This window comes from Tursiops truncatus, chromosome 13, assembly GCF_011762595.2.
Source record: "Tursiops truncatus isolate mTurTru1 chromosome 13, mTurTru1.mat.Y, whole genome shotgun sequence".
In the NCBI taxonomy this organism is placed as follows: domain Eukaryota; kingdom Metazoa; phylum Chordata; class Mammalia; order Artiodactyla; family Delphinidae; genus Tursiops; species Tursiops truncatus.
In genome coordinates, this window is record NC_047046.1 from 27,650,027 (window position 1) to 27,674,788 (window position 24,762).

Below are 24,762 nucleotides of genomic sequence, written 5' to 3' on the forward strand. Positions count from 1 at the left end.
ACATTAACATGGTCATCATCAACACAGGGAAGACTAGCATTATGTGATAACAGCTACAGTGTATACTCACTGTGTCCTGCCCAGGGGGACACCTCCCCACGCCAGAAACTGCTTGTTGGATAAAATCAAAGGAATATCTGAGCAGCAAGATGCAGGCGTCAGAGGCTTGTTTCCTGAAGAAACTACTTCACCTTTTAACATCACTTCATACTGAGGGCCAAACGACTGCACAAATATTTTCAAGATCCTAACAAAGAAAACCATCTAAGTTCAATATTCAGAATTCAATTCTTTTGACAACTATTGTCCTATGCGCTTCCTTCGTCCAAGAGACTGAGCTGGTCGGTGCTGAGGCTACACTGCATTCTCACCCTCACAGCTTACATTCCAGAGGAGAAAACAGACAGAGAAGGAGACGGGTACATGCCACAGGCCCATGCCATGAGCACAGCGGGAGAGAAGTGTATGGGTCACAGGAGACAGGGAGGGATCTGGGAAGGGATGAGGAAAGCCTCCTGGGTGGGGGTGCTACCCCGGTGGGCAGGTGCAGGCGAGTCCTCCCGGCACAAGTGTTCGCGTCCGAGCAGCCAGCACCTCTGCACCCAGGGCCAAGCAGGCGGAGGACAGTGAGGCACTCGGGGGCTCAGGAACCAGTCAGGGGGCTCAGCAATCAGGCAGGGGGCTCGGCAATCAGGCAGGGGATGGGCCACGTGCGTCTGAGGACAGCGGGCTAAGCTACATTTATCAAGCAAGTTCAAAAGCTGGTGACAAGGGTGCTCCGACCACTGTAAAGTGATATTCACTTATGATTTGGGTGCCAAAAAGTCACTGGCCTGGAAAAGATACAACTGTCAGTTGTATCTTTAACAACTGACAAGGTCAACTGAAGATTTCCTTGGTGAGAGAGAAGAAGTTAGTGAGAAACATCAAGATTGACGTGTTATTATTTACTTTTGTTAGAATATACTTGAAAATAGTGATTTCTTACTTTCTAGTCAGCTAGCTGGTTTAAAAGGAGATTTTCAGTAAGCAGAAAGATCTGAGGCTAAAGGAAAGAGGTGAAGCGGTGCTGTATAGGCGAGGTGAGGCGTGTACTCTGTCCCTCAGGCTGTGGACCGGAGCACACCTAAATAAGCACAAATTCGCCATGATCAACAGTCCTACGTTACCTTTCCTCACAGGCTTTGGGATCCTTTGGAGAAAATGAAACTATAACTTCGTGCTCTTCTCCAGGTTTAAGGAATAGTTTCTCTGGATCCACTGAAAAGTGACTTCCTTGATCTGGGATCTAAGTATTTACATAATTATAAGTCAACGCTGACCTGCAGACATGGCTTTCACACACTCACGTGCCTTGTCTCTCTCACTGACCACAACTGGGTATTCTACTCCCTCCCTGCCCAGCAATGCCCCGCCATCTTACTTTCTTGGAAAGGATATATCTTTCTTCTCTTCCATAACAAACTATCCCCTGTCCCATCCCTAATTCCTGGCCACCAACACCCCCTCACTCAGCCACACAACTCAGAAATGATGTCTACACATGTGGCTCCCTCTCCTCCACCCAGCCACAGGATGACTCGGTCTTCAGGAACTAATCTAGAGCTTGGTTCTTGTACCTATTACATTAGACATCCCAGCTGAACTTCCTAACCATCTGTTTTATGCTCGTGTAACACCAGCTCTGAAAGCCCGGGCTCAGATTCTTCTGTCTGACCACCCCTGCCAATGCCCCCAGCCCTTGAACAAGGTCAACAGCAGAGCAACCTTCAGAACCCAAGGAGACACTCACAGTCTCAGCCCGAGGAAATAAGTTACAGCCTCAGACACAAATTCTTACCTTGATGTCCAAGTGGACATCAATATTCCCAGCATTTTTCAAAGGTAAGTACTGCCTTGTTGAGGAAGCCACACTGGCAAACAAGTGCATAGTCTAGAGGATGGGGTAAAACAGGCATGTTTTAAAAATGTCACACTTGGAATGAAATCAACCTGAACATAAAGTAACAGCAAAGTGAGGAGTTTAGGGTACCTGTAGGTCTCTCGGAGCGTGTATCCTGGCTATTCCTGTTCTTGCTCGAAGATTGATACTTTTAATGACTGGTGTAGGGTTTGGACTATCAACTTCTATATCAACTCTTGCCAAGAATTCTTCTGCTGAGTCTAGAATCTCTGTAAAAGGTCATTCTTTTAGTTCAGACACCAGAGTTATTTAATTCTAAATGCCACACATGGCCCAACACTATGCCATCAGGGGGCACAAAAAAATCTTAAAATGACTGTTTAAAGAACTCAGAGAGGAACAGAAATGAGTGGAGGAGAAAAAGGAAGAAAACATCTAATTGGTAGAGGAGGTAACATCAATTAACAGAAAAGACCCCAAAACGTTTTCAGTGGTACTTGCTTGGATTATCCAGAATTGGATGGGTTTGACCCAAAACAGCATGCTCTCTGCCCAGCTTGAAAACAACATAAAATATCTGACAAATTACAATAAATATTTGACAATTTACTGACAGGAGAAATAAGCCTCAACTTTGTAGTTTATTTAGCTACGGAGTAAAGAAAATCCCATAAAACGTAAACATGATACCTGAAGAAGTCATCTGTTTCTTTGGACTATGGAAAAGAACCCAAATTATCAGAAATTCTGGATCCTGTAAAATAAAAAAATATTTTCATACACAGTGAAAGAAAAGTAGTTGGAAACTTAACTTCCTCCTTAATTCTAAATCAGTCCTTCAATCCCCCAGCTCACCTGTCCGTCATCGCTGGCAGGCATCAGATGGTTGATCACCGAGGGGGCGGCCAGCTGAGCAATCGCATGGGCATAAGGAACAGCTTTCAGAGCTGTGTGGATGGGCTCCTTGGAAAAGGTGAAGCAGCGCCAGGCTATGGCGTTCTGTCAGAAACAGGAGAAGCCGCTTCAGTAGAGCCAATGGTGTCATGTTGGTGTGATGCTAAATTTGTTCAAAGATCCTTAACAAAAATATCTACTTTCCTAAGAGAAGTTAGCCAAGGATTCTACTAGCTGCATCTACAACTCTAAGTCAGTGTGCTCTGTAAAGGTTTCCTCCCCAAGCACAGTACTTACAGCATTAATAATGAGTCTAATTGGGATGTTGGCGTGCGTCTTGTTTACCAGCTTTAAAGGCAGAGCTTTCCAGCTTCCATAAGTCAAGTCACCAAAATCAAGAACATCTTTCTTTTCTGTTTCTACCTAAATTATGGGAAAAAAGGGATTTATAAAAACAATATATTAATAAATATCACAGCTTATGTTCACATCACTGCCCTTTCCAGCCACAAATAGTCAACATTACAGGTAAACTTACCTAAGACTCCTGGGGCTATTTTACAATTCCTATTTTCAACACAAGTAAATTATTTTTCTGAGGTAGTCCACGTACCCAAATACACTACAGAACAAAGCAACAGCTTAGCTGCGTTACTGTGAGAAGACAAACTGACAACTTTACAAAACACACAGCCTCCCTTCCACTAGCTCTACTGTTATACTACCGACTTCTCAATTCCCTCCAAAACATATGTGGGCATTTTTGGATTTAGTCCAAACTCTGACAACACTGAAAATGTTTACAATAATATCTAGGGACTTCGCTGGTGGCGCAGCGGTTAAGAATCCGCCTGCCAATGCAAGGGACACGGGTTCGAGCCCTGGTCCGGGAAGATGCCACATGCCTCGGAGCAACTAAGCCCATGTGCCACAACTACTGAGCCTGTGCTCTAGAGCCCGAGAGCCACAACTACTGAGCCTGTTGTGCCACAACTTCTGAATCCTGCACGCCTAGAGCCCATGCTCCGCAACAAGAGAACCCATCACAATGAGAAGCCCACACACCACAACGAAGAGTAGCCCCCGCTCACTGCAACTAGAGAAAGCCTGCGCACAGCAACAAAGACCCAATGCAGCCAAAAAATAAATTAATTAATTAAAATTTTTTTAAAAAACAAACCCCAGTTATTCCGATGTGCAGCCAGGGCTGACAGCCAGTGTCCTAAAGAGGCCTGCAATCCCACAAGCATTTTGTTGCCCCAACCTGGCTAGACCCAATTTCTTTCACTTCCAGAAAATGAGCAACTGTACAAGAGGAAATTTTTCAGTGAGCAGTCTTCAGGTACAGAAAAGAGGATAATCTGAATGTGGTGTTTTCCTCCACACACATCAAACTATATGATGGAAACCAGCTGGAAAATAGGGTTTAACGTTATACTTTGCTTACAAACATCTTAGCGAGCATATCTGTGCTTCTATAAAACAAAAGAAATAATCTTAATTTTTTTGGCCTCGCTGTGCGGCTTGCCGGATCTTAGTTCCCTGACCAGGGACTGAACCCGCACCCTCGGCAGTATAAGCGCAGAGTCCTAACCACTGGACCGCCAGGGAATTCCAGAAATAATTTTAAATTTTGGAATAAGAAAATATTAAGAGTAATGTTTAGCTCAATTATAACTTTTGGCACATTCATCCACAAATTCATTTTACCCAAATTTTACTTCTAAGGTTGAACAGCCTCATTAAAATGCCAGGTATGACAAAGACCTGCTTACAAACAGTCACCTCGATCACGGGGGTCTCGGCAATGGCGGTGAGGACAACCCTGCTTGCCAGTGCTTCTGCCTGTGCCACTGTCTCTGCGTCAGCTGAAAACGGCCAAGAAGCAATGCTGAATATACATCGGAAAATCCCAGGATCAGACGGTATGAAGAGCACTTTTATCTCTTCTGTGGCATGAGGTCTTATGATGACTTTATTCTTGAAAACTAAACAAGGATAAGCTGAAAGATCCACCTTAAAAGAAGAGCCACATGGTCCGTTAAGAAATAACTTCACAATGAAAATCAGGAAGAAGAACCAACTAGTTTAAGATCCCTTTTCATAGTCACTCAAACTACCAAATCTAGATATGTTAGCTCTTGAAAAATACCCAGGCCTCATAACTCATTACCTGGAAAATACAGTTAGTCAAAATTATAAGGAATTTTTTTTTTGGGCCATGCCACACAGCTTGTGGGATCTTAGTTCCCAACCAGGGACTGAACCTGGACCACAGCAGTGAAAGCACCAAGTCCTAACCACTGGACCACGAGGGAACTCCCATAAGGACTTTTGAAGATACGTTATTTTTACCTTCACTTTTTTTGAAAAGGGTGCTGAAAATGGCAGCACCTCCAGCCTTGGACATCACCCTGGGACCTGTCTCCCACCCTGGACATCACCTGGGACCTGGTCTCTGCAGCTGTGTAACGTAGGGGGTTAGACTGATCTCCAAGGTTCACTGTCAGGCCTCCAAGTCTACGATTCTGACTCACTCCAATCTCTCCCTCCTCACTGTGAACAGGGATCTTCTTTTCTACTCCCACTTCCAGAGACATCATTACTTCCTACATACTCCTAAAAAGGCCTCCAATCTCACCACCTTTCACCCTCAACCCTTTCCTCCAACCACCTGCCTTTCCTCTACCCTCAGGATCAGAGGGGAAAAGCTGGGGAAAGGGAGAGGGAGAGAAGACAGTCTTATTTTATCAAGTAAATCAAGGTTATCACTAGGACGTAAGAGGGGAGAGTAAACCCGTCCACCAATGTTTGTCTGCAAGAAGCTGCTGACCTTCTTTCCCACTCTCCCTACTCACCAAGGCCCACAGGGTCTAGAGTCTAGAACCTCAGCAGCTTTAACTGATCATGCAAGAGACGCCTGCTCTAATGTTAAAACTGTGTTTCCAGGTATTTCAAAAGATCATGTAAGAACATGATCAGATAAATTAACTTACTAAATGAAGGCACAGGTTGCAAGAGTAACTTGTTTCTTTTTTTTTTTCCTTTGGAATAAACGACAATAACTTATACTCAATCACATTTAACAAAAACAACGCATAGAGACCAGAAACTTGGAGCTCCAGTCAGTGGTTTAAGCCGACAGCACAAAAAGCACATTTACATGATTTTATAAACAAGTAACAATGAAACATAACGGTTAATAAATAAATAGTAACACCTGATGAAATCTGAGAAACACATTCAGATTTCACTTTCACTGGAAGTACTGCAACAAAAGGGGAACCAAGAAAAAGATACGATTCCAACGATTCTGTGCAAAGTATATGGTGGTGGACATGCTCCCTGGTATAAAAGGAAGTACTAATACTAGGCAAAGGAGAGCTTCAGCATTAATTGTACTGCAATCGCTAAGTCAGAGGAGAAAGACACAGAAAGCTCACCTTTTCACCGTTGACACTAACACTGAGGACCCCGATGCTGACCTGCAGCCAGCGGTCGGCGGGATTCAGGACACTAAGGTAGGTTTGTGACGCGATGCCAATACAGCAAGCATGAGGAAACTTCAATTCCTCAGGCACTCTTACTTTCCCTGGGTAGAGTTAAAGCAGAGTCAAAATGCATACCCAACACCCCATCAAAAGCACAACTGGTTAAATGGAAATTTTTACAGAAGACGACCTGTTGACACCGAGAGCTATGGTTTTATAAAGTGCCCCAGATCTAAATAGGAGTCCCCAACACTGCATACGCCTCAGCAGAGACTGGTCACTAATTTTCTCCTGAGGCAACCAGCCCATGAAGAAAAACAATCAAAATTGATCAAACTAAAAAATTTACAGCTAATCAACTCTTAGATGTTATTGCTATCAGTAATCTCTTCCCTTTTTCTCCTATAAATATAAGCCACTGCCTAACCTAATGAGAAATGATGGAGGCTCTAACTGATTTTTAACATGATGACCAAGCTTTTCACCATTCTTATGGGGTGACTGTGGAATTTCCTTCAGAAGAAAAAGAAGGCAAAACTGATCGTGCTGCAGTGGCCATGAGCACCGTGTCAGGAAAGCACAGCACCAAGCTCTGCTCCCAAGAGTGACCATCAGCACGAGCACAGGCAGCTCAGCCACTACAGGCGGGAGTGGAAGGGTGCTGCCTCTCACTCCCACACGAGTCACCCCTGAAGACTTAAAAACTGGCAGGAGACTCCCTCCTTCAGGGGGGTGATTCTATACTAGACGTTTCCTAGTTGAACCAACAATAGAATTCCAAGTTTGGAGCACAAGAGAGAAACAGAAAGACAAAGGCAGTGGGAGTTTTACCCGCGTTAAGTTTTTATGTTTTTCTAAGGCCACTCAGGGACCCTTGCACAGAAATACGTTATGGTCTGTGTTCCAAATTCAGGATAAAGAGAAAAGTTTACAAGCAATTCAGGCTAATCAGTATCTCCTTAAAACAAACTAGTTTTATGGTCCCAATTGAGAAAATTCAGTTTTTAAATAGCAGCAACCAACAAGCAGTAGCAGAGAAGAAAGCATCTTACCAAATCCTGACATCACTCCTGAATCCCATGGATCAATTCCACAGTTTGGACCAAGAGACTGCACAGTAAAAGGTTTGGCTGTACTTAGAAGACTCTGATTGAAGGCGTTAGAATACGGGTTACAAAGGGAAGAGGCAGCCAACAACTCCGAGCTGATGTTCTGTCCAAGACAAAAGCCCATGGCCACAGAGTTCTGGATGTGCTCTGCTGTGACGACAGCAGGATGACAGTTTCCCGGAAGCCCACAGGCTGTGGCGCCGCCGGCCTGGCACCGAGGCAGTGCTCCTGAGCTCAGCTGGGCACAGGGAGCCATTGGGAGGGGACGGCGTGCTGAGAGCGCGGGGCCCGAGGTGGGCACGTGCTGCCTTGAGGGAGCAGGGCCGCAGTCCTCGGTGCTGGGGAAGGTCTGGGGAGGGCCCTGGCCAACGAACGCACTGTCGGCAGCAGACGTGTCTACAGGAGTCACACGTCCACTGTCGGGCACAGGCCCCTGGCGGGACACGGGGAGGCACGGTGTGGCTGGCAGGGCCCACTGGCCAAGGCCCAACTCCCTTGGCAGAGCCAGGCTGACCTGGTCCAGTTCACTGGGATTTGAGGTCACACCTGCCACAGTGGTTTCTGACAGATCTTCGCTTTTGGAGGAAAGCTCTCTTCTCGATCTAAAGTTCGGTTTTACATCTTCAAGTTCACTACTCAGAGAAGCAGTTTCAGTTTCTTTTTCTGTGTCCAAGTTCTTCTGGATAATATACGGTAACGCTCCTTTTCCTCTACTTTGAAATGGACTTTTTTCTCTCAACTTATCCGGAGCCTGCTCCTGAGATGGAACTGGACTGGCCTGAATAATTGTGGTGCTCAACGTACTGGGGACATCACTCTGTGTGACAAAAAATGTTTAGAAATTATCCACAGATAAAGTGAGTACTACAAATGCAAACCATGCTGATATACTCTCAAAGAATAGAGATCTACATGATGTTACCTCTCCGAAAAAAGGACGGCTTATACAAAGTACTTCAGTGGCTGTGAAATGCAGGATTAAAAGTTAGAAAATCTGCATTCATTGTTCTTCCTAATTTACAGGACAAGAAACGAGTGGTTTTGTTTAGTAACTTAGTGGGTAGGTTTAGGCACAGCTTAGCGGAGGAGGCCTGCACTGCACACCGCAAGTCATACGCAGCTCATTACAAACTGAACACTGTCACGTTCACGAAACACACCTAGGTAGTAAAATTCTAGCTTCTCCCACACAAATCTCTCAGACCTCTCTGCTTCCCTCCCACCCCCATGGCCATGACCCTGGCCTGAGCCTGTGCTGCCCCTCGCCTGACAACTCCGGCCGTCTGGTGTCAAATCCTCCTGGTTCTAACCTCACCCCTCAGTGCCTCCTCCACTGCAAGGAGCTTTCAAAACAACACAGAGCAGGTCTGTGTCCTACTTAAGAGCCTTCAAACTCCCAAATGTTACATCCACGATGTCGTGGTCTGGCCTCCCCTCCTCCATGTAGATGATTCACCGAAGCCATTCCAAACTTCTTGGGGGCTCTCAAATGCAGCGTGTTTTGCAATTCCCTGCCTCCCCCATGCCTGATTCCAGACAGTCCTCCCACCAAGCTTCACTGGACTCGCCACCTGGTCAGATTATCAGTCGCCTCCTGAATCTCTCACAGTGCATTTCACTACACGGCATGTCTTGCACGGCCTCCACCAGACTGAGAGCTTTTTGATGGCAGATGCTAAAATATTTGTACTTGTAGTGCCTACCCAGCACGAGCAAAACACACACACACACTTATTTTAAAGTTAAAAGAGCAACAGAAATTAGGCCTGAACTCAAGTCTGAGTCCTACATCAGTAAGACTTCGGCTCCAGAAGCCTGAGTAAAGAAATAACAAAAGTGCTCCCACCTGGTGGTCCTTAAGGCCACGATCTGAGGCCGTGGCGGGACAGGTGCTCTCTCGTTCAGACATGTAAGTCAGCCTGCTGATGCTGGCCTGTGGACTCGTCAGCTGGGATGACTCCCTCTCACAGGGGTGCTTTTGCAGGTGAGCTGCTGAACTGAAAGACTCCAGGGCACACCTGGAAGAGAGAACACCTGTGCCTGGACTTGTCCATCCCTTCACTTAACATCGTCTACACTGGCAGAAAGCCCTTCCTGCTTGCCTACAACCCTGTCAACCTGCACTACCGTCTGTCCCAGCTGCCATATACAACTCAACCCTAGACTCAATTCTTTTCACCCTTAATTATCTAAAACTGTAAATCATAGTCCTACTGAATGAAGTATCTGGTAAGCTACTGAAAAAGAAAAATGTTTGGCAGTTTCATTAATAAATTTCATATACAGTCACATAACATTGTTAGCTGTTCATTCAGCAAAAGTTTACTGAATACCTGATATAGAGCAATGAGCAGAGCACTCGCCAATTCCTGCCCTCAAAGAGCAAAGATGGGGCTTCCCTGGTGGCGCAGTGGCTGAGAGTCCACCTGCCGATGCAGGGGACACAGGTTCATGCCCCGGCCCGGGAAGATCCCACATGCCACGGAGCGGCTAGGCCCGTGAGCCATGGCCGCTGAGCCTGTGCATCTGGAGCCTGTGCTCCGCAACAGGAGAAGCCACAACAGTGAGAGGCCCATGTACCGCAAAAATAAATAAAGATCTTTGATACAGATTGTTAAAAAAAAAAAAAAAGAGCAAAGATGAAAACAATCAAAGAGATGGGAAGAGCCACACCACGGGCAGGAATAGGAGCAGTGCAACTCTCGGCTGAGCTATCAAGCATGCATAGCAAAAGCCCCTTGACTCAGGTGTTATACATCTAGAGATTAATCCTAAGAAAAAAATTAGTGCTAATTATAAAGATTCGCTAAAAGGATACATCATATATCACTATCAATAAAACGTAGGCAATCTTAAACGTCATGTAGGAGAAAGGAGGCTATTGAAATTATGGCACAGACACACAATAAAACACTATGTAGCTGTTTTAAATCATGCTGTTGACTACTAACCATTGACTCAGAAAGATGTTCAGAATATATTAAGTAAAAAAAAAGTTATAAAGCAATAAATAATAAGCTCCTGCATCTATTTAATACATGTGCCATATTCTGTCAGGTAGTCCCCAGCACAGGGCCAGGCCAGCCCAACAGAGGAGAGGGCCAAGCTGCCCCTCAAGGCAGAGTGCAAAATCACACTGGGTGGGAAACACCGTCACAGCCGCCTCTGGAAACAGCTGCCGCATCCCCTGAATACTCTGCCATTTAGTTTCAAGTCAGCCCTTAATCTGACTGAATTTTACCCATCATTTTTGTGCACAAAGTTCAGAATACTCAGGTGGCCAGCGGACACAGAGAGAAAATCCTATTTTGAATTCTGGATTTTTAAAAGGACCAAATCAAGACAGCCCTGACACAATACTAGTTAGTGAATCTCTAACCAATGGAGACAAAATATTAACCAAATTGCTTCAGGTCCTCTTTAGTCACTGAATTACATGCACCTGCGTGGGTTCTGTATGCACATGCGCACACACACATGCACACACATACTCACACAGACACCATGGGGCAGCAGGAAAAGAGTTCTGGGTACTGGGGTACGTGCTGAGTCTAGCTCCTTTGGTCGAAATGAACGAATGCATTTAGGTTGTATTACTTCAAGCAATGAGAAGTGAACTGTAAGAACACACAAACAAAAGAAGAGAAATTTCAGTCCAGATGTCAGACTCCAAAGGAAGCCAAAAACTGCCAAGGTGCCAGCCACACAGAACCTCAAGGCAATTCTGGAATTAGAAGCTCTAAATCAGCACTATGGACCTGCTGGAAGCTGGCTGGACGCTGGAAGACCAGCCAGCAGGAAAACTGGTGAGCAGCAAACTCAGTAGATAAAGGGCTCTCACCAGAAAGATGTGGCCACTCAACAGATCAACATTCTGACCAACATTTCACCGTGAATATTAAGAAACTTAATGAGTATGGGACTTCCCTGGTGGCACAGTCGTTAAGACTCCACACTTCCAATGCAGGGGGCCCAGGTTCGATCCCTGGTCAGGGAACTACATCCCACATGCTGCAACTAAGAGCTCGCATGTCACAACTAAGGAGCCCACCTGCCGCAACTAAGACCCGGCAGAATCAAATAAATAAATAAATATTTTAAAAAATTACATAAAAAACTTAATGAACTGGAAAAACCTGAAAAAAACCCATGAAACTCATTTTACCATAATACAAAAGTACAAGAAGGATTTCAATAAAAAGAAATGAATACAAAATGAATGTCCACATTGGAAGCCATGAAAGCATAGCTGATGCTACAGAAAATCAGTGATATAAAGGATAAACACTTGAACAGCTCGGCTACCCCGCAACACAGGGAGAACACATAAAGAAACGAAGATGAGGGACTTCCCTGGTGGTCCAGTGGTAAAGAATCCGCCTTCCAATGCAGGGGATGTGGGTTCGATCCCTGGTCGGGGAACCAAGATTTCACATGCCTCGGGGCAACTAAGCCTGTGCGCCACAACTATTGAGCCTGTGTGCCTCAACCAGACAGCCCATGTGCCGCAAACTACAGAGCCCATGCGAGCCCGCGCGAGATAACTAGAGTGAGAAAAGCTGCCCGCCACAACTAGAGAGAAGCCCGTACGCCGCAATAAAGAGCCTGCACGGTAAAACAAAAGATCCTGCGTGCCGCAACGAAGACCCAACTCAGCCAGAAAATAAAATAATAAAAAAATTTAAACAAACAGACCAAAAAAAAAAAAAAAAAGCACAAAGATGAGGAAAAAGAAAACAAGCATGGATGCCCAGAGAGGCAGTACCAGCTGCTGGGTGCAGGAGGAGGAGGGAGTCACAGGCAACAGGAAACAAAGTCTCCTCAGTGGAAGAGAGAACTGTGCGCAGGAAAATCAGCCACAAGACGCCAGCATGTTCATTTAAGCTGATGAGAAAAAAAGGAGATGAGCGAAAGCAGGAAGATAAAATGGAGCTGGATGCTCGGCCTCGGCAGGAACGCCTATCATGCAGCAGGAGAAGGGACAGGAGAACGAACCTCAGAATCTGCTGGTGTCCAGTTTCTTTCCCCCTAAGGCTGCAGTCTGGCCGTGGCTGAGAGGTGGGGGTGTGGGTGCAGGTGGCTGACCCGTAGGGAGAAGGAAGCCCACCAACAGTCACTTTAGAAAGGTCAACGTGACGCTCTCATTCAAAATATCTGACCAAGTTCATGAGAAAGTTCAGTATCCCCCTAAGATATGTTTCCTACACTTAATGAATAAGTGTATTTTCTTAGGGGCAAAAGAAAAAACAGGTGGGTCCAAAACTGAGACCATCCAGCCCAGCATTCTGTCTCTGATCATGCAGTAAAGGGCAGGTGAAGGAAAAAAAATCATAACAATATGTCTTTATAGAGCACTTACAGTTGTTATTAAATGCCTTCATATACAATTTTTTAAAATGTCAAGATCATAGAAAACAAGATGAAACTGGAAAGTACACGGGGGTTAAGAAACAAAAAAGAAAATACTACAAGGAATCTAGAAATCAGAAATGTGAAATGCAAACAAAATGAAAAAGTAAGAAAGAGGCAGGTCACTGTGGTGATGGCAAAGTTCTATGTCTCTGATTGTGGAGGTGGTTACACACATTCACACCTGTGATAAAATGACACAATTCTACCCACTTGCCCTGCCCAGGACAAGTGATTGCACAAGTGGTGATTCTGTGCAGCATCTGGGGGAGCTGGGGAGGGACATGGGGTCTCTCTATACTATCTTTGCAACTTCCCGTGGATCTACAATTATTCTAAAATAAGTTCTTAAAGAAAGGATTACAAACAAAATAAATGCAGATCCCACATATGCAAGACTAGAGTTCCTGGGGTCAGGACCAATATCTTAATAAGTAATTTAAAAAAAAAACCTTTCCTAAATAAAAGAATGCTTGACTCCACATACTGAAAGGGTGCTGTGTGACAGGGCAAGGTGGCCATGAGGTCAACATAGAGACATAGCCTAACAAGGTTACTAGACTTGAAAGATCTTATTAGACTTGAAAGCATCTTTGGCATAAAGCTTACAAAAAGATCAAGTCAATTCTGAGGCAAAAACTGTTGCCATACAGAAAGTTTATTTTATTAAATCTATGGATTTTTTCTTTTATGGCTTTATAAAAGATCTTTTATATGTTCCTCTATGGAAAGATTTTAATAAGCAGAAAATTTTACCTAAGCAGTGAAATTATCATAAATGTTCAATAGTTTGAAACAAATTGAAATTATATTTGATATCCAAGTTACCTATTATGTGTTTCCCAAGATGCTCCTGGATTTTGCATATTCATCAGAAATGGTGTGGGTAAGCTAGAGCTAAGTATCCGGGAGAGCAAAAAATACAAGAAAGGAAAAAACTTTCTAAAGACTAGGAACTGTATAACTCATGTCACAAACAAAGGGCTACCCACTTTCCCTAATACGTCAAGGGCTCCGAGAAATGGAGACAAAAGAGACTAACAGTTCATGAGAAAAATGGGCAACAAACATGAATAGATATATGATACAAAAGGAAATATAAAGGAAAAGATGCTCATCATCACTCATGATTTAAAGTTATACTGAAATAGTTTTTTTTCACCTATCAGACTGTCAACAAAAAGTTTGATAAACATTCTGTTGGTGAGGTTGTGGGAAACAAGCTCTTTCCTAAACTGTTGGTGGAAAATTAAACTAACACAACCTCTACAGAGGGTTGTACTAATTTAAATAGGAACGTGAATGCATATACTCTTCGACCCAACAATCTCATTTCCAAGAATTTATCCTGTAATACATCTGCATGCGTGCAAAGTAATACAGATAAGGCTGGGATAAGTAACCTTGTGTAGCAAAACATAAGAAGTGTGTAAAGGATCCTCTATTGACTATAAAGAGGGATGAAAATAAGAATATACACTCATATCTGTGTATGTGCACAAACAAAGACCAGAAGGAAACCTAAGAAACCAGCAATAGCAGCTCCTGGTTAGAGGACTGGAGAACGAGGCAGACAATGAGCTTAATGGAGGGAAACACACACACGTGCACATTTATACACAAATACACAAACACATCTGATGAAGCATTACATTCACACTGTTCAAAGTTCTATGGACACACACATATACCTGTGTATGTGTAAACTTTTGAAACAATGTTGACTTAAGGCATTTTTGAAAAACTAAAAAGATCTTATAACTTGAAGCTTAAGTTACCCTACAGGTTGTGCTAAAACATGTAAAATATTAGGATTCTTATCCTAACCTTTGAAAAAGCACTTATCAATCTCATTAGTATTAAAAACACAAATAATACTGTAAGATAAAAAAAAATCCAAAATTAAAAGTTATTTAAAATGCTGATAAGAAAACAGCACACCTTCAACAAACAAAGATGGTAAGAGTGCAAGTCTTTAAGACTCTTTTAGAAAATAGTTTGCTAATCCAGAGAGCCTGAAAATATTCTTATCCCTGACTTGGTAATTTCACTTCTGAGGAAATCAGTTAAAACACAGGAAAAATTTTATAAGCAAAGCTGTTCATCTCAGTATCATTAAAATGGCAAACAAACAAAAAAGGTAAAATATAGTATCACCAGTATCGACCAGAAGCACCAAATAAAATGTGACAGATTCATTATGCAGTCTATAACATTAATTTTCTTTTAAATGTAGGAATTATTTTAATAAGTGAAAAAAGCAGGGTATGAAAATTTGCAAAGAAAACTATCTTGAAAGAAGTTCACAAAATATTTATAACAGTTACTTCTGAGAGACGAAGCTATAGATAACTAATTTTCTTTACACTTTGTTCCAATTTTCCTACACTGAGCATGTATTTTATTACTTAAAAAAAAAAAAAAAAGGTTAAGCACCTACCCTGATAAACTATTTCCAGAAATCTCACTAGGAGAAGAATGACTCAGTGGAGAAGTGGAAGGTCGGAAGCTATCCTGGTCATCCTCCGAGCCACGTCCACCACACTCAGGAGAGGGATTTTTCAAATCTACCAGAAAGGTGTATTTTCCAATGAGAACAGAAAAAAAAAACACTCTGTGTAATTTTTTGAATGTGACCAATTACTCTGACACTTACCAACACTTTTAGGTGAGATTATGGAATGGTTTTCAAAAGTCACATGCTTTTCACTGTTACTTGTCTCACTATCATACTCATTTTGCCTCTGATATTTTCTACTATTCTGTGTGTCTTCATGCTCTTCTGACAGCCAGAGGGATACTACCCTGGGGTTCCTGACTAATGAGCTATCAAGGGCTGGAATGGATACGGAGGCAGCTTTTTCACCATCACCAGAATCTGGTGATTTATGGTCAATGGAATGTGTCTTCACATCAACCCCTGTACCCTCTCTCTCTCCCATATTTGTAAGAACTGAATTTGAAGAGTTTATCGTTCTCAGTGATGCCTGGTCCACGCTCTCTCCATTTTCACCATAAAAACCAGCTGCTGTGTCTTCTTCTGGCTCCCTTACACTTATGCTAGTAGCACCCAGGTCCACTGCATGGATGTCATGTGTAGTCCGTTCTTTGGACAAAGATAAATCCCAAGCATCAGACACACCAGCTCTTGAAAAGTCCATTCCACTTTCATATCTACTAATTTCTGTTTTTTTAAGGTATTTCTCCATATCAAATGCGTTGGATCCATTACTTTTTTCCAGCTCATTAGGTAAGAAATGAGACACAGCCGAACAGTGCTTTTGTTTACCATCGTCCTGAGAAGTCTTCTCTCGGGTTTTATTTGAAAGTGCCTTGATCATGGCAGCGAGCTGGGAGGGGTCAGCGTTCACTGATGCATCTGCGATGGCAGAAGCAATGGTGCTTATCCTCAGCACAGAATCACCACCGCTAGGCAGTTCGCCTGTGCGTCTCTGGGGTTTGCTGTTGATGAGGAAAGTGTCCTAGAAATGAGAAAGTTCACATCAGTTCCATGGACAAGCACATATTAGTTTAAGCTTTATTTGTAAGTGCTACATAAGATCTGACGGCAACAAGAAATTAATGGTATACCAGTTAAACCTCCTAATGAAAAAAGATAGCTGCTATCAACTTGATTTGTAGAGTACTCGGTCACTTACAAAGTCGGTTCATCAGTTGTTCAAAAAAAACCCTTCAGGAGTTAAAGAAATGCTAAAACTGAATCAGAAAATAATTTAAAACCAAAAAATTGAAATACTGAAATTGAGAAGCCATTGAGCCACAGTGACTGCAATTATGATTATTGGTAATCTCATTCAATTGTTAGATTTATAAGCAAGACATAAATAGAAACCAGGGGTAAAATAATGAAATGGAACCAACAGCAAAGCAATATTAAAAAATGCAAATTAAGACTTCTGCCTCTAGTAATAGCAGACTAAGTGATGCAAACCAACTCTTGCTGACAGCAACTAGACAGCATATCCGAAAACATCTCTTAGAAGGCGCTGGAGAGCCAAAAAAGGAATAAAAAACTATGGGGCCAAAATCCAAGAGAAGAGACCATCCCATAGAGGTGAGCCCAGTCCCAGGGATGCTCCACCCCAGGGTAGCTGCTTTAGGAAGAAGCTACTGCTAAGACATCAGGAAGCTTAAGAAGCTAAGAAAATCTTTTTTGAAACAATAATTTTTTAAAAAGAAGCTAAGAAAAGCTGCTCTATGGGAGTAAGGGTACAAAAATCAGGTTCAGAGTTTGCCAGTGATGAGGGGAAGGCGGTGACCATGGTAAACATCCATGCTTTAGGACGAGACCACAGAGGGCTACTCCCTAGGAGTAAAGGTGGCCCTCAGGGGGACTGGAGGCCAAGCTCCAATCAGCTCAATCCCAATAGCTGAATTAAAGCAACCTGAGACTGCTACTGTTCCTCGCTCAGAAGCAGCCAAAAATCCTGCCTGGAAGATCTCCCATGGCCTCAAATATTTCAGCAACTTTTCCTGTAAAAGTCCACTCCTCTATCAATGAATGACACACAATGTTCCAAGGTAATGTGGCCCACATCACAGAAAAACACAACTGTGGGGCTTGCAGACAGTGGATTATCAGAGTCTAAAACACATCTAAATCTAAAACATACTTAAGGAATTAAAAACAACATTAAGAACTCAACGGAAGACTAGAAATTATCAAGAAAGAACTAAATGTAAATTCTATAATTAAAAAATACAATGAAAAATTAAGAATCCAATGGACAGGGGGTTCCCTGGTGGCACAGTGGTTAAGAATCCATCTGCCAATGCAGGGGACACGGGTTAGAGCCCTGGTCTGGGAAGATCCCACATGCTGCGGAGCAACTAAGCCCATGCGCCACAAGTACTGAGCCTGCACTCTAGAGCCCATGCTCTAGAGCCCCCGAGCCACAACTACTGAGCCCACGTGTCACAACTACTGAAGCCCGCGTGCTTAGAGCCCATGCTCTGCAACAAGAGAAGCCACCACAAGGAGAAGCCCGCACACAACGAAGAGTAGTCCCTGCTCAACGCAACCAGAGAAAGCCAGCGTGCAGCAACGAAGAACCAACACAGCCAAAAATAATTAATTAATTAAAAAAAATTAGTATGTCTTACAAAAACCTTCCAGAAAATAAGAAAAATGAGACCAGCAAAACCTTGGTACCAAAACCAAACAAGCACATGGTAAGAAAGAGCATCAACCCACTTGTGAACACATATGCAAAATTCTAAATAAATTATTATCAAACTGAATCCAACCATCTATAAAAATGATAATGTATCATGACCCAAGTGGAGAAGAGCAGCTTTAATATTCAAAACCATGTCATGTAACTCACCACATCACCAAAAGAAAACTCATGTTCACCTAGATAGATGCAAAACAGCACTGGACAAAATTCAACCTCCTTATCAATTAAAATAAAACTAGCAAACAAATATTAGAAGGGAATTTAAAAAACCTGATGATAAATAAAAACCTAGAGCATCCATCAAATTTAAAGACAAAATACTATTGAAAATTTTCCCTCTGAGTCAGGGAAACCCAACATCACCACTTCTATTCACTGTTCTAAGATGCAGTCAAGTAAGGCCAGACAAAGAAATGAAGGTATAAAAATTAGAAAGGAACAAAACTGTTGGTATTCTCAGATAATGTAAGTGCATATACAGAAAAAATCCAAAGAATCCATAAATAAAAATGAATTTAGCACGCTTGCTGGATATAAGGTAAGTATATTAAAAAACACGTATTTCTGTTTAGCCACAACAAAGGGAAAATTAAGTTCAGAAAGATAATATTAAAACACCACTTCAAACAATTCAGAAAGAAATCTAACAAATGATGTGTTAAAATCTCTGCACAAAAAAAGCCCCATAAAATACTGAGAGGAGGGCTTCCCTGGTGGCGCAGTGGCTGAGAGTCCGCCTGCCGATGCAGGGGACACGGGTTCGTGCCCCGGTCCAGGAAGATCTCACATGCCACGGAGCGGCTAGGCCAGTGAGCCATGGCTGCTGAGCCTGCGTGTCCGGAGCCTGTGCTCCGCAACGGGAGAGGCCACAACAGTGAGAGGCCCGCGTACCTCAAAAAAAAAAAAAAAAAAAAAAAAATACAGAGAGGAATTAGAACTTAAATGGAGGGACCTGTAATCTTCTTGGATTAGAAGATTCAATATTATAAAGATGTCAGTTTCACCGTTCTACAGATTAAACACAATCCCAACTTAAAGCTCAGCAGGGTTGCTAGTTGGTTGTGAAAGGTGACAATCTGACTTCAAAATATATATGGGAATGTAAAGAACAAGAACAGCCAAGATACTTTTAAAGAAAAATAAGAGGGGAAGACTTATTCTGCTAGATATCAAGACCTACTATAAAACTACACTATTTTAACAGTGTCATATTGACATAAGACAGATCCCAAATATCCATCAACAGTAGGGTGAATATATCAATGACAGAATATTCGTAATAGAATACAATACAGCAATGAAAATTAACTATTATACTTATCACAGTTGCATCTTGCAAACCTAAGTGGAAAAAAACGAAGACAAATATATGCTACTGGGACTTCCCTGGTGGCACAGTGATTAAGAATCTGCCTGCCAATGCAGGGGACACAGGTTCGATCCCTGGTCTGGGAAGATCCCACATGCCACGGAGCAACTAAGCCTGTGCGCCACAACTACTGAGCCTGCGCTCTAGAGCCCACAAGCCACAACTACTGAAGCCCACGTGCCTAGAACCTGTGCTCCACAACAAGAGAAGCCACCACAATGCAATGAGGAGCCCATGCACCGCAACAAAGAGTAGCCCCCGCTCACCACAACGAAGAGTGGCCCCCACTCACTGCAACTACAGAAAAGCCCGCACGCAGCAACAAAGACCCAACGCAGCCAAAAATAAACAAATAAATAAATTTATATTTAAAAAATATATATATATGCTACTACATGATTTCTTGTGTATAAAGTTCACAAACGGGTGAAACTGATACAGTGTCATAGGTCAGACAGGAGGAAGTAGTGTTCAGGAGGAACAAAAAAATGGCTCCTGGGCTGTGGGCAACGCTCTCTTTCCTGACCTGGGGTGTACATGGGTGTATAAGCTGTGATAACTCACTGACTGTAAGTTTGTTTTATAAACTCTTCGTACATTTATTGTACACTGATAATATTTAAAGGATACTTGTAATAAAATTGAGTAAGAAAAATGTTATGCATTTTTTACATGTGACTTTATCTTGATCTTGTATGAGAATTATGACAGTGAGGTTTTAGCTTTCCTTCATGAAAGGCTTAAAATACCTCTGTTTTCCCTTTATTGGCAGTTAATGTCACATCATTTTCATCCACTTGTGAAATACTCTCCAGTTCTTCAGCCTGAAGTGTAACTGATCCTTCACTTAGCTGTGCCTTTAAATCTCCTGTAGAAAATATGTAATATTCAACTTACATCTATATACTATCTCACAGAAACAATCCGTGGGATAAGGACCACTAAATATCCCAACCCCCCCACCCCCCACTGGAATATAGGCTCTTTAAGGACTAAAGCACATTTTATACAATTTCATGATACAATGCACGAGGCATTATACTAGCAAAAAGTAGCTGCTTGATAATTGTTATGTTAACCAAGAAAGTCTGATTTTAAATATTCATCACAATATTTATCATATTTATACTATCACAGTCCAAATCTGAGAACTTCTCTTTAAAAGTCCACCTAAATAATAAATATAATAGCTAAAATTCATTAACTCAGCAGTTTAATAGGCCAAAGTTAACCCAACCACTTGAACAGATTGTATTTCATTTACTTTTGTTTTTACAAAAGGATTTAGGTGAATTTTGGCTGACTTGTTTCTACTTTAGATTGAAAAGGCAATGTGAAGTTATATAAAAATCAAATCTGTAACTAATACTCAAAAAATTCAAAGTGGTATATACATTACTTTCTTCCACATAAAGAACATGATCACACAACCACTAACTTACAGGTTAAAAAAAAACTTCATTTAATCCATTACCTGAAAATAGACCATGGTTAAGATGAGCCATTTCTTTCTCCAAATTACTTCTTGATACATCTGATTTTCTTATTAGAGCAATAGGTTCTCTCTTCTCTGGTGATCTAATAAAATAACCAAATGATGGCTACAAAATAAACATGCCAATTATTTCCTTAGTTTTCAACTGCTTTGAGAAATTCTAGACTATTTTATCCTAATAGTGGTAACCTAGCTAAAATTGATTTCAACAAAATGATTCTGATTTTTCCATTTAAACGTATGTTGGGACTTCTCTGGTGGTCCAGTGGTTAAGAATCCACCTTCCAATGCAGGGGACACGGGTTCGATCCCTGGTCAGGGAACTAAGATCTCACATGCCATGGGGCAACTAAGACCCCACACCACAACTACTGAGCCCACATGCCGCAACTAGAGAGAAGCCCGCGCACTGCAGTCAAGACCCGACGCAGCCAAAAACAAACAAACAAAAAAACACAAAATAACATAAATTACTAGAAATGAACTTTACAAGTCCAGACAGGACCTTTTATTTCCTTACTGCTAGCTATCTTTAATCATCAGAATGAATATTATCAAATAATTTGCCCTTACTAAGAAATCCAAATTAAAACAACCCAGAAATGATACTTTGTTCCTCCAGTAATTGTTACTGAGCACCTGCTATGTGTCAGGCACTGGTAATAATCATCAGTGACATGTCAGTGAGAAAAAAGATATAAAACTTCCTGCCTTCCTGGAACTTACAGTACTTACAAGCGTATTTTATTTTACACAATAAGTATGTCCTTGAAAATCTGTATTAAGATGAGATACATTCCTACTGCCCTAGATGAGCGTTCAGAAGGTCACATTCACGGACCTTGCTCAAGGGCAGGGAATTCCCACCTGGCTTCCTTCCAGAGCTCTCATGATAGACCTGAAAAGCAAATTCACTAATGCACTCAATTTTTGATCAATCTTCACTCGAGGATTTCCTCCCTTGATCCAGCAACTTGAACCAAGTAACATTTCATAACTAATACAAAATGACAGATCCATCTTTCCACTGTATGGTGTTTTGTCCAGCTGTTCAGAAAGGAATTCAGTTATGCTTCAACTTCTCTTATAATGTCAAAACCAATCCATCCAGGCAGAAAAATCTGCCTAAGTATTTACTCTCATTCTTTAATTCACTGCATAGACAGGACCCGCAGTTCAGTTTCAAATTTTCCTGTAAGTCAACTTCTAACACCCTAGCTGTTTAAAATTATACTCTTAGTGAAATCCTACTTTAATACACACTCCCTCCGACAGCACTATGTCCCTCCATGAAATTCACCAACAGGTCCTTCGACTCTACCTCCAGAGGAAATCCTGAACCCTAGAACTTTTGTTTCCGTACTGCCATCCTAGGCCTCGGCCTTCATGGCATCTCCGCCACGTGCTAAGCCTCTGCCTGCTTCTCCTCCTCTGAAGCTCAGGAACCTCCTCCACCCGGCTCCTGTCACACCTGGAGATGGGCCAGGCACCCTGCCTCCAAGCAAGTTTCCTTGAGATGAACCCGAGCCCTGCAAGGGCCCCTCATGACCTGGCCCTTGTCTACTTCTGCCATCAGACCACCGACCCGAAGCCCACTCACACGAGCTGTGGGCCTACTCTCTGCTTCTCCGATATACCCTCCAGCTCCCACCTCCAAGACTTTTCTGGGAACACGCTGCCTCCTCCCCACCATTCGGGCACCACCCCAGTGCCCCTCCTCAGACACCACTCTGACCCTCACAGGCGACACAGCTTCTCCTCACTCCTTCATACAATCTACCACTATCACTTGCATTTAAAACTTTTTACATGTACATTTTAAAAAACCAAAACACTCCTATATTTCAAAACATGTTTTTAGACCAGAGGTTTAAAAAATGAATCTTTGAATTCTTCCCACAACCAATGATATAACATCAGCAACCAATGAAACAGCAACTAACAGGGATGGAGTACTTAATGCACTTGAGGCCGTGCTAAACACTGTACGCGCACTATCACAGTATCCCCCCCCAAAACTCTATAAGGCAGTATTCCATTCTAGAAATTGGAAAATCAAGGCACAGAGGAGTTAAATACATTGTTCCATGCCACAGAACTAGTTAAAGGACAGAGCTAGGACTGCAGTCAGGGTACAGCCACTAAAAAACTGAAGCTCTTTACCACTATTCCACCATGCAGTCCCTATCCTATCTCTGCTTTAAAGATACTCTGATCTAGCTACACCATCATAACCTTCAAAACATAAGGGCAAGTGAATTTAACCACTTCTAGAACACATGGTACTTACTCTTTTCACATTGTAACCACCACCAAGGCAACCGAGAGCTTCAGACCTTTGAGCAAAGAACTCTCCTAAAGACAGACGTAAATAAGTGGCATCGTCTTTGTCCAAATCTGATGTGCTAAGTGATCTCCTCAACAGACCATAATTGACTGAAGTTCCCCACGATGTATCCCCTAGGGCAACTGAAGTGTTCTGGGCATCTATATTTTCTTCCTAGGAAGAAAGTCATCATTTCATTTCATTTCTCCAGCAAGCCTTCTGTTTTTCTAATATATAAAAATACAAATTTCACTAAGGAAATTTAAATATTTAAAATTTTTTAAAATGTGGACAAATTCAAGCTTAAGCAGCTAATAAAGGTAATAAAGTCCAGAAAAAGAGAAATTTTTTAATACCTGAGTTATGATATGCATTGTTTTAACATATTGCTTAAGTCAAAGACTGATTGTCATTAATACAAATCTTTAGAAAGGAGTACATCTTCAAATAAAAACGAATAGCACTAAATTCCCTCATTTTAAAACATGGTAAAAAACAATATCTTTGAAGCCTATTAAGGCAATTTTAAGTGAACTAATAAACACTATTTCAGTATGCCAGCTTTTTCTCAATTAATAATTTAGAGTCTGAAGGAAAAGGCAGAAATTGTCTAAACATGAGAAAAATCAAGATATAATTCTATACTCACTATGTATCTTTTCAGAAAGAAATGAACATTTTGCCTACATTTAAATACAAGAAAAACTCTAAACTTTGGTTAATGTCAATAAAATACAAACCTGCATAAACTGATGCTCTTTATTAAATTCTTCTTCATCTTGTGCAATCAAATCCAATGCATCAGCTTAAAAAAAGAATAAGTTTTATAATTATATTGCACTGATGCCTAATTAAATACTAGCATATAAATATAACATAGTTAGGAAAATGAAATATTAAAGAAATAAAACTGAAAGAAGTACTTCCATCACAGAACTGATGCATCTGTATTAAGCACAATAAGAGCATGTGGTTCTGAAACTTTTGGTAATAAACACCCTACTGTGATTGATTTCATCAGGTATTAACTTGTCCTAACTTACTAATGGGGCTTTATAATGTAAGCTTTTTATAAAAGATTCACATTAACTTCAGCCTTGCAGTTTGGCACACATGAGTTAAGGTACCTGCCCATGAATACCCATGGAATTTCATCTGGAACATCAGATGGACAAGCCACTATGTAAATTTGTCATGAAGATGTCTGCTGGGGTGCCAACTACCTGTTTGTCCCAGCACCCAGGACTGTCCTAGTTTTTGTTTTTGTTTTTTGCGGTATGCGGGCCTCTCACTGTTGTGGCCTCTCCCGTTGCGGAGCACAGGCTCCGGACGCGCAGGCTCAGCGGCCATGGCTCACGGGCCCAGCCGCTCCGCGGCATGTGGGATCTTCCCGGACCGGGGCATGAACCCGTGTCCCCTGCATCGGCAGGCGGACTCTCAACCACTGCGCCACCAGGGAAGCCCCTGTCCTAGTTTTTGAAAGGAAATATCCCACATCCCAGCAAACCCCATAGCCTAGGCAAACAGGAACAAGTGTTCACCCAGTGTCTGCCCTCAAAGTTCCG

At 42.2% G+C, this 24,762-nt stretch overlaps 1 protein-coding gene across 10 annotated transcripts in view; it reads right to left on the bottom strand.

Annotated features, from left to right (window-relative positions):
• CEP192 (centrosomal protein 192) overlaps window positions 1–24,762 on the bottom strand; it is a 93,998-nt gene that overhangs the window by 37,595 nt on the left and 31,641 nt on the right. For 9 of the 10 annotated variants that reach the window (XM_019920758.3, XM_019920757.3, XM_033837517.2 and 6 more), the window contains 17 exons: window positions 23,938–24,002; window positions 23,162–23,371; window positions 20,851–20,977; window positions 20,126–20,244; window positions 15,463–16,288; window positions 15,247–15,373; window positions 9,244–9,415; window positions 7,341–8,214; window positions 6,241–6,389; window positions 4,583–4,813; window positions 3,095–3,220; window positions 2,759–2,902; window positions 2,594–2,657; window positions 2,033–2,172; window positions 1,841–1,933; window positions 1,170–1,288; window positions 71–247 (listed from right to left, as the gene is read on the bottom strand). In XM_019920758.3, the coding sequence (XP_019776317.2) occupies window positions 71–247; window positions 1,170–1,288; window positions 1,841–1,933; window positions 2,033–2,172; window positions 2,594–2,657; window positions 2,759–2,902; window positions 3,095–3,220; window positions 4,583–4,813; window positions 6,241–6,389; window positions 7,341–8,214; window positions 9,244–9,415; window positions 15,247–15,373; window positions 15,463–16,288; window positions 20,126–20,244; window positions 20,851–20,977; window positions 23,162–23,371; window positions 23,938–24,002 (3,763 nt within the window). The remainder of the gene's footprint in view (window positions 1–70; window positions 248–1,169; window positions 1,289–1,840; window positions 1,934–2,032; window positions 2,173–2,593; window positions 2,658–2,758; window positions 2,903–3,094; window positions 3,221–4,582; window positions 4,814–6,240; window positions 6,390–7,340; window positions 8,215–9,243; window positions 9,416–15,246; window positions 15,374–15,462; window positions 16,289–20,125; window positions 20,245–20,850; window positions 20,978–23,161; window positions 23,372–23,937; window positions 24,003–24,762) is intronic. The other variant, XM_073790473.1, reaches the window with a different exon arrangement.